At 42.7% G+C, this 10,359-nt stretch overlaps 2 protein-coding genes across 2 annotated transcripts; both read left to right on the plus strand.

Moving 5' to 3' along the window:
* On the plus strand, positions 4,563 to 9,134 carry LOC8054609 (histidine protein methyltransferase 1 homolog). The gene is made up of 8 exons (XM_021454885.1): positions 4,563 to 4,877; positions 4,973 to 5,038; positions 6,395 to 6,461; positions 6,545 to 6,645; positions 6,954 to 6,998; positions 7,081 to 7,386; positions 7,483 to 7,585; positions 8,868 to 9,134. Exons 1-8 carry the CDS (start codon positions 4,707 to 4,709, stop codon positions 8,948 to 8,950), a joined length of 942 nt encoding a protein of 313 aa, XP_021310560.1. The 5' UTR covers positions 4,563 to 4,706; the 3' UTR covers positions 8,951 to 9,134.
* On the plus strand, positions 9,693 to 10,359 carry LOC110433158. The gene has a single exon (XM_021454886.1). It carries the CDS (start codon positions 9,749 to 9,751, stop codon positions 10,136 to 10,138), a length of 390 nt encoding a protein of 129 aa, XP_021310561.1. The 5' UTR covers positions 9,693 to 9,748; the 3' UTR covers positions 10,139 to 10,359.

The raw sequence follows: 10,359 nt of genomic DNA on the forward strand, positions 1-10,359 counted from the left end.
CAAGGAATACCCAAAGGCTGTGCTATGTTTTTCTAAGACGACAATGAGTTTGTTCGACTCCTCATCAGATAGCTTATCACTAATAATTACGGGAGTTTCTTTGTTGCCGTTTAGAAAGGCATAACACAGCCCAGCGGGCAAGGGTTTAAGCTCAACTGGAGGTTTTGGTGGCGTTTCATCCTCGGGGAGTTCTATGGTTTCTCCTAGCTCGTCCTCTTCTCGAATGAAGCTTTCGGCGTCTTTATCTAAGGACGATTCGGGTGTTTCAAAAGGTGAAACGGCCATCACCTCCTTGGGCAAAGGTAGGTCGGGTCGAGAGTCGGTCACTGAGTTTTTAGCTCGAGTGATTGGAATGGAAAAAGTGTCTCTTCCCAATTTTACGTTCATTGCCCCTGTAGTTGGCAGTTCATGGGTTAAAAGCTCTATAGGGTGGCCTATAAGGATGTCAAAACTTTTAATGTCAAAGACATAAAAGTCAAGACTCGTTCTGATGTTATCAAGTCGTACATGGGTTTGGTGGAGAATCCCACAACTTTTCAATTCCATACGCGGGGCTACCCTGAGAGTTTTCTCTGTTAGGGCCAGTGGTTCAGACCCTAGATGGGTGAGCATAAAAGATTTTGACATTAAATTGGCCCTGACAAGTGGATTATACAATGCTTCTTGCCAGCTACGCCGAATTTTGCACTGAATGGACGAAGATGGAGTATTAATCTGAAGTGGATCAGAAGATAACTCCGTTTTTTTGGTCCATTCCTGACTCATGATAGCTGAGAGTTCATTAATTGAATGTTTTATAAAATCCTCATCTAGCTGATCATTAGCAGTGGCAACTTGCGGCTTTCTTTGACATGAGTATTTCGAGGTGTTTCCGAAATCTTTAAATAGATCATCCTCGAAGAACGGGAGATCTGAAGGATGAAAATCTTCCTTCGGGGGTCCCGATATGGTAGGAGATGTCTCTATAGGTGTATTGTCAGTGGAGGCTATTGATACTTCCTCTATTTCAGGTTCGGGCTCTACGCGGAGGGGTTCTAGCGGAGGAGTGTTCTCTAGAATGAGGCCTAGTAAGGCTTCTCCTTCTGCTATGGTCTTGTGGTTAAACGACCCTCCGGCAGCTATGTCCAATTGTAGGGCAGACTCCTTGTGTAGCCCTAGCCAGAAATGTTGTAACAACACGTGGCTAGGGATTGACAAGTCTGGGCCAGAACGGGTAAGAATTAAAAGTCTATCCCAGGCTGCACCTATGGTTTCCTTCTCTTGTTGTTGGAAGCTGAGAATCTCTTGTCGTAGGGCAGCGACACGAGATATAGGGAAGAACGTGAGACAGAATCTGTTCCTCAATTCTTCCCAATCTTCTTTCACCTTTCCTACGTTATGGGTGTACCATTGTTTCGCCTTCTCTTCAAGAGAAAAGGGAAACAATTTCCACCTAAGGGTTTCTTGCGACATACCCGAAATTGTCAGGCATGCACAGAGTTGCTCAAACTCCCTTAAATGATGATATGGATTTTCATAATCTAGGCCTGAAAAGGTTTGTTCCCGAACCATGGCTATAAAGCCAGGACGGAGCTCATAACTTGAAGCTGTGATTGGCTTTAACGATTGTGGTGGTTCTACGAGCTTGCCCTTAGGAGCAGAGAGTTGGTAAAGTGTGTTTGGCTCCATAGTATTTTTTTATAATTTATATATATATATTTAGATAAAAATGGGAGATGATACATGGGCAACTAGGTTCGACTCAAAAACGACAACCGTTCCCCGGCAACGGCGCCATAAATGCTTGTTTGTATTTCTTAGCGATGCCGCCAATTATCCGCAAGCGCACGGAAGTACCGTTGTAGCACTTCACCCGGTGGCATTTAGGGTATCGAGATTTCACAAGGAACGAAGGTGTTTTGAGACTTAAACTAAGTGTACCCTAGAGTAAAGTGAGAGAGATGACTTAGGTAGCGAGGTTCTCCTAATGGTAGAAGTTTTGTGCAAGGCAACGTGCTTTTCTAATCTTACTTCGGGCACCGGAGCGTACCTGGTCTGCCAGGTAATACCAGCGTGTAGCTCTACGCCGTATCCGGACGTGGAGGAAACTAAGGACAAACAGGGCTGTCACCACCTGCTGCCGACCCCTCAACCGTGGGATACGAGGCAAACGAGGGTAACCTCTAACCTAGACACCACGTCTACGTTATTAGCTACTACTCTAGCATTGCGCAGGTCCTCCTGCCAGCCAGCAAGAGTCCCTCTACTAGAGTATCTACCGAGAGATAGACAACGAACCCGCAAGATTATAAGAACACGATAACGATTACTCAATAACTTCTTAGAACAAAAGAAGAATACAGCCTTTTCTTACCCCAATATGGTATTCCAGGTTGTAGAGGTATAGCTCGGGAAGCGGGCAGCACTTCGGCCCTTCCGCCCAGTGCAACTAAGGGAACGGACCGGGTGCTTGCTACTTCTCTTACTCTACACTCGGCGCACATGCTCAAGCTTCTTCTCTCTCTCCTCCCTTAACGTAGCAACATGTCTCCTTTCCTCCTCTTCCTTGTGCTCCTTCTGTAGAGCCTCCTCTTTGCGTCTGATCTTGAATATCTTTGCACGCTCTGCATCCCACTCCTTCAGTTTTCTAGAAGCCGTTTGTCTAACTCCTTGATCTCAATGTCGATCCACACTGTTCAAAATCACACAACGGTGGAGGGGTCTGCAACAAAAATAATTGTTAAAAAAATCATGCTTTATATGACATAAACTACGTAATGCACAATAAAATTTTCTCACAATAAATTTGTTGCGGCGTTGTTCTGGCGTAAGCTCCCATGCAAAATTGGAACACATCCAATATCTCTGTTTGTAGGTTTCCTCATCTTTAGAAATATCTACCTTACAAGGATCACCACAAAAGCACATGGATCTTGGAACACCACTAGGAAGAGGCTTTAGGTCGTACGGACTACCGGTCGTTCGTCCATAACTACAATTTAAATATTTTCCGTTGCAATAAGCAAAAATATAAAAATAATAAACCCTAAACATAGGTTCTTCATCTATTGGAAATGAATGATAACTTAATCTAAAAATGATGATTAAGAGATTACGTTGGCTTACTAGCTTTACCACGCCTTGGCATCCTATCATTATACAATAAATAAATTAATAATTACTTCCAACATTAAGTAAAAGATAGATGTAATATATACCAAATCACAACATAAAAAATAATGTGGGGCGAGATTACCTTGCTAGTGAAGATCTAGGATCAAATCTAAATTTTAACGGTCAAAATGAAATATTTCAAGAGATTGAGAGGATAGGGGAGAGCTAGAACCCGAGAATGAGGAGAAATGAGAGCACACAGGGAAGATGGTGCGTGTGTTTTAAAGCAGAGCTCAGCGCCAAGATTTATGGCTCCGAACTCGACGCCGAGATCCGTGGCTCCGAGGTCAGCGTCCAGATCTGTGGCACCAAGACATCTGCCCTTGGAGCCAGGATGCTTAGTGCCGACCCCCCGAGTCCATAACTCGATTTAAATTTTATAGGGCGCCAAATGTATAAATTTTTCAAAAAAGACTAAATTATAAAAAATTGGGGCGAGGCTATATGTCTCCTTATAAGCAAAGTGTTTATCACAAATATCATTGAGTTCCGCACGTAAAAAGCAATATCAAAATTAGTGTTTTAAAAGCTCTTAAAAAATGAAGATAACCCGTGAAAAGAGTGATAAAGTAATTTCATTAATAGAAAATACAGATCACGTAAGTTTAAATATTTTTACAAGCTCACTTATCATAACTTAGATACATGAGTATCACACGTGTTTATTCACTGATATAGATAATACTTCCTACCTTTCAATCTATAGAACATTTTGTTTTTCATAGATACATAGTTTTATTGTATAATTAGATAGATACGGTAGCGTTATTCTACATCCTAGGTGTAGAATAATATTCTACATCTCAAGTCAAAAAATTGAGTAGACAAAATACTGATTCAGTATCACCTAGTCGTACACTCAGGACTACAAAATACTGAACAATACTGAAACATGGGTACTGAACAATACTTAATTCTGTTCAGTATATATATATATATATATATATATATATATATATATATATAGTTAATGAAATATATTTAGAAAAAACCAAAATATATTATGATTTATAATTAATGCGGTACTAGAGTTGAGCAAAGGACGGCTTGATACTCAAGTTTTCTATCGAATCTTTGGGCATAGAACATTATTAAATATAGATAAAACAATAATTAATTGCACAATTTTGTATGTAATCTTTGAGACGAATCTTTTGAGCCTAGTTAGTCTATAATTAAACATTAATTACCAAATAAAATAAAAATACTATAATAATCAAATCTAAAAAAAAATCGTGAAGTAAACCAGGCCAACATCTATTGCTTACTCTCTCTCTGTCTTTTTTTTTTTGAGGAACACACCTGTTGCTTACATGGCCCGTGTAAAATCTCGAGAAGCCCAGTACTTTCCGGCCCAACGGCCCAATCAACTGACAGCCGGGCACCGGCTCGCGTCAAAGCCGCCGCCGTCGGCATCCTCCCCTCCGCCTTCAAGGTTCGCTGCCATCCTTCCCGTCTGACCTTCCCGCTGCCTCGCCACCACTCTTTCACCCACGCTTCCCCTGCTCCTTGGACGTCCTCCGCGCCGCTGAGGCAGCTCCCCAGCTGTTACAATGGACGACACGGAAGCCGCCAAGAACACGGCCACCACCGGCCCCACTTTTGCCTCCCCTCTCTTCTCCTTCTCCAACCCCGGCGGTGCTTCCTTCGGCTCCGGCTTCGGCTTCGACTCCGGCGCTCCTCCGGCTCCCCCGCCGCCGTCCGTTGAGGTCCAGCTCTGCGAGGTACTTCTTCTTCTCCATCTCTTTTCTGCTTATTTCGGCGTTCTCGCTTTGGGTGATAGCGTTAAAGGTTGGATCCTTGCTTGACGATCTTGCAGGAATCGCCCGTTGCGGCAGCTAGGATGGAGCCGGTCGTGGTCGATGACTCCTTGACGATCTACAAGGTGCGGTAGCTAATGTGCTTGTTCGTTCGCTTCCCTTGTGTTCGTGGAAATGCTTCTCTCACTGTAAGAGCTGTGAAGTACTGCCAAGGGGGAGGTGATAACATAAATGGAAAATTATATATGCATTTACCTATTTTCTCTGCCGAAGATACCAAGTTCAAATTTCATATATATATGTACATGATTAAAGAAAACATCATCTGACAAATCATTAGGGGAACAAGAAAGAAGACAAAAATAGTTATTATTTCAAAGTTTATCTCTTTTACTTATTATTACAAAGTTTTGAGTTTCATGTTTCAAAGTTGTGCTACCCAATGGAGGTCATATCATACATAAAAAAAAATCATGTTGAATTGATGCCCAGACTAACTGTTAATTGCATGGTTGCACCTCAATATACCATCGCATTTGGCAATGTTGCCTTGCTGCAAAAACTTCATTTAGCCCACTAGTTATTTGGCACATCTGAGAAGCAGCAACAGTGTCTTCAATAGCTTTATCAATCTTTTCTTACCATATGCTGCTGAGAATGATGCAAGTATCAGGTGCTGGAAACATTCGCTTCTATTCAAGTGCTCTACCATGCCAATTGAGGATCAGTGTATCTTTTGCGCACTAAGTCGTGCTTATGCAAAAATTGGCATTTGGAGTTACCAACTTCCCATTGGTTAACTGTAGTTTTAAGTTACCTTCATCGTCAATACTTTTTTTTAGAAAATTGTGAAATAGTAGGTCTTTGCCATCATGGAGCACTGGATCACGTAGGCAGTACCCAGTGCTCAATACTCAATACTCAATAGAGACTTCACAGTTCACAATAAAGGAAAAATAGATCCTGCTGGAAAAATGAAGACTTCAAACACCCATCTTCTCTCCTATCCCTCTCTTCTAAATCAAATAAAAAGGAAAGAGGTTTTCTTTTAGCCTTGAAATAGTTGCCTGACCAACTCTTTGGCTTTCTTGGTAGGTCAAAGAAGTAGCTGACATTGCACATAGACACATTAGCCAGCAACTATGTTTTTAAGTTGATTACTGATGTTTGACAAGGTTTTACCCATGGGTGGTTCTCAGTCTAGTATGTGAACCACGGAGCCAAAGGGGAATCCAGTATATGACCATTATACTCGCTCTAGCTATCATTGTTTGGGCCCATGCATCGTGAGTGGGAAACACGGACTAAGAGATGGAAGATGATTGTAGTTACTTATCCAATAGTTTTAGACATACATAATATTGTGAATTTCATTTCTATTGCATCTGAATGAAGCTTTGGGCCCATGCCTGTGTACTGGTCATTGGTATCTCCTTGTGATGATGTTAAACTAAGTCGATTTTCTTTCTCAATTTTATTAGGGGAGAGTGAGTACATCTGATGTGTTTGGTGTCAAAGACTCCGATTTGGTCCCAGGAAAATATGAAGGTGAAGACTAAATTCAGTTTGTTCTTTACGTCATATTTGTATTTATTTGGCTCTGTGAACTTGAGCATAACCATGGGCACCAGGTGGGTTGAAGCTGTGGGAAGGTTCATTAGACTTGGTGAAGGCCCTGAATTCTGATATCAAAGAAGATAAACTAAGTCTAGAAGGCAAACATGTATTAGAGGTGTGATGCTTGCTCTCATGTTCATGGTTATGCATGTACCATGTGAATCTCTGATTGTTAATTAAATTCTTTTTCTACTGAAATCACTGAGACTTGTTACTTTTGGTGCGACCTTTCCTCTTTTCTGCAATAAGGGACGCAAGCAAGCGGCTTTGTCTGCGATCCTGCAAATATGCCATTTTTATGCGGGTTCCTGCATTTGCGGACTCATAGACAAGCCTTGTATCCCGCAGTGTATATATACTTGTGAACAGATGAATCTGCACTAATAATCTACTTATATTAGCTACTTTATTTTGATTTTTTAGCTTGGTTGTGGACATGGCCTCCCTGGCATTTTTGCAGGTCTCAAGGTATTGCCCTTGATCCTTTCCTTTCTGGCATTTTCAAATAATTCCTCGCGTATATTGATTTTTCAAAAACTCGAACTGTCAGGGTGCTGACCTGATTCATTTCCAAGATTTCAATGCTGAGGTGCTTAGGTGCTTGACTATACCAAATGTAAAAGTCAATCTTTTCAAGGACTCACCTGAAGGAACATGTACACCTCGGATTGTTGGTTTCTTTGCTGGTGATTGGAGTGAAATGGATAAGCTACTACTTTGCGGGGATGCTGAGCAAGACAGAACAGCCAGTGGTGATACAGAAGGGCAAATGTGTAATGGTTATGATATCATCCTGATGGCGGAGACTGTCTACGCACTATCTTCTCTTCCAAATCTCTACAGGCTTATCAAGAAGGTCAACATTCAAAATTTTCATTTTTCTGAATATTCTTTCTCAAACATTAAAATTTGCTTAATATCGTTTTTCTTACACACTGAAAGCTTTCTGCAGTGCTTGCGCTACCCTGGGGGTGTGGTTTACATGGCAGGGAAGAAGCATTACTTTGGGGTAGGTGGTGGCACAAGGCAGTTTCTGCGCTTGGTTGAAAAAGATGGTAAGTTGTCTGTTTTCTCTGACTAGAGCTGTTAATCAACGTGATTTTTGTTCATGCACCCCATACTCCATACCTTGCTTCCAGTAGGATCAAATGTTCGTTCTGTGAACTTGTGAAATAACACGTTTGAGAAATCATATTTGTCTGCTACATGGTGATCGGATCATTTATGTTTCATTCTCTTTCTTCTTCATATGTCAATCTTATCTAAATCATTGAAGATATTCAACTTTGACTGCTACTATGTACAGAACTATTTAGATTGCTAACATGGAATTATTACTATTAATCAGTTTGATTTGTTAAATATTTTCAAATTATAAGGGAAGGTATTTTTTTACTACCATATTACTACAAATGATGTTTTTCCCCCCGAAAAGATAGCAAAAGCTTTGTTTTGCCGTAAATATTGTTAGAAGAAAATAATTTTTTTTTGACAATAGAAGAAAAGAATTGACCTAGTTTATGAGGGAAACCGGGCCTAAAAACTATACAATTAGGGGTTGAACCCAGTCACCCACACAACTTGGGTTCACAGACAGCACATCTAGGGGGTTCACAACCGCATCCCAAACATCTTCGATCAGAAGATCAAACTAACAATGTCGGGCGCCACAACTTGCTCAGGAACTCATCACTAAGCATGACGCATTGACGCACCCCAAGCAACAACTCATAGCCAACTGTATAGGAGCAAAACACCAAGGAGAAAAAGAAAACCAAAACAAAAACCAACCTGACGAAGCTGAACCAAGGTTCTGGAGATGCTTGATGTCCCGTTTAGGAAGGGAACGATGCCAACCCAAACAGGTTTGGGTTTTCACTTGCAACAACCGAGTGTGAATGCCAATAAGGCACCTCCAAGGAGGAAGCGATGTTCACAGACGTTGCCGTCCAAGCTTTCTCCTCGACCTCAACTGACCCAACCCCAACAGAGTGGCTAGAGCACGAGCGCGCCCAGCTACACTCCCACGTCCCACAGCTGCAGCCCATTGTTGCCATGCCACAGCGGCCACCAACCCTGTCACTGGACGTTGGTGACATACTTGAGCGTTCCTGCTATCACGGTATCACCAAAACATCAAGTAGTTAGAATGTAGATTATCCATTCTTAATATGATATTCTACATGCCATGAACAATGGATAATATTATATTTTTTGTTGATGTGAGCATAACTAGAGTACAAACAGTTTCTCTGGATCCATCTTGTTGATTATGTTTTACTTTTGCACACCATGTGGGATCAGGTGTTGCTTTTACTAACTTTTGGCTGTTCTCAGGCGCTATGCAACCCGAGCGGCTCAATGATGTTGCTGATGGATCATCCAATGTTAGGGAGGTTTGGAAATTTTCATTCAAATAGATTAGCACTGCCCTTGTGATTGTCGGGGAACTGAAAACATGTACTGGACGCCATATTGGTTGAGAGGGAAATCTTATAGGAGTTACTGATTCTCTTAATCTACCTGTGACTGTTTCTAAAAGCTGATCTTTTCCTTTTGGAGCACTGCTTTGCTCTTGGAGACTCAAAAAATTGCTTTACCTCTGCTTTCTGTTTGTTAAACTTGTTTAGCCTTTCCTCTGAAATGATGAATTCTCCATGATATTCTCTCACTTGCTCTCAAGTTGCCCTCCAGCAATAGTATCTCCTCTGTACATTAAAAGCATCACTTTCCACTGAGCATCATTGCGAAGATTCCTGATAGTTCCAATGGCAGACACTTCTGATTGAATCACACCTGACAAGTCAAAAAAAGGGCGCAAGGACAAAATTCTACCCCAGATGCTTCACGATTTCTATCTGAAATGATACACCATGCTGGCATGGGGCCATGGGACTCATGGCAACCAAGAGGAATGTTTTCCAGTAAACACTCGAGAATGCACCCCAGCAGCACAAGACAGTGAGAAGTGTGAATGCAGTAGGGAGTAGGGACATGGATGTGAAAGGGTGGTCATAGCCCCATGTGATGCAAGGAATCAAGCATTAGGGCGAGCTTTGTCCCTATCTCCACGTTTCAGTGCTGCTAATCCTTCAACATGGCACAGCCTTGTGGGGGTCATTCCATGTGGCCTACTGTTCCAGTCCTCTGTGATCTGTATGTACCCCTCCTTTATAGTGTCTATATCTCCTGCCTTGCAGCTTTTGCAGTGAGCTACCATGATGGGCTTCTTCCAGGACACCGGCGTCGGTGGTGGTGGCAGCCGGGCAGCCAGGTTTCTCCAGTACCAGAGGCTGGAGTGCTGGGACGATGGCGCCGCCGCTCCCAGTCCCAGGTCCCGGTGGCGGTGGCTGCCGGCGCTGAATGGTAAGACGGCTTCCCCCTGTTTGTTCAGTGTCAAGAGGCTGAAGTGGAGCAAGATCACCTCGGTTCTGATACCAAGGAAGGTTGCTGAGTTCTCTGCGAAGATCCGACACGCCAGCGCCAGGACAGAGGTCGACGTCTGCCCTACCGTCGTCTTCATGTCGCCATGGGGGCTCCCTGTGCTCTCCCGGCCGCTCTTGGTCGGCCACAAGAGCAGGTATCACCATGGAAAGGACACCTTCTGATGAGCAGGTAGTAGTACCCAATCTGTATTCATGGCGATGGTGTTGATATATGTGTGTGTATGATATGTGTGGCGAGCTGGTTGATCTTGTAGGCTGTGTATTAATCCTCATTTTGATTTCTGCAATGCCTGTGTCGTCGTGCTGCTGCCTCCATCTGAGCTTTAGATCCGTGTGACTGTGATGCCACGCTTCACTCCCTCCAGCAGAGGTCTCATTCTGCA

Source organism: Sorghum bicolor, chromosome 2 (genome assembly GCF_000003195.3).
Source record: "Sorghum bicolor cultivar BTx623 chromosome 2, Sorghum_bicolor_NCBIv3, whole genome shotgun sequence".
NCBI classification, from domain to species: Eukaryota; Viridiplantae; Streptophyta; class Magnoliopsida; order Poales; family Poaceae; genus Sorghum; species Sorghum bicolor.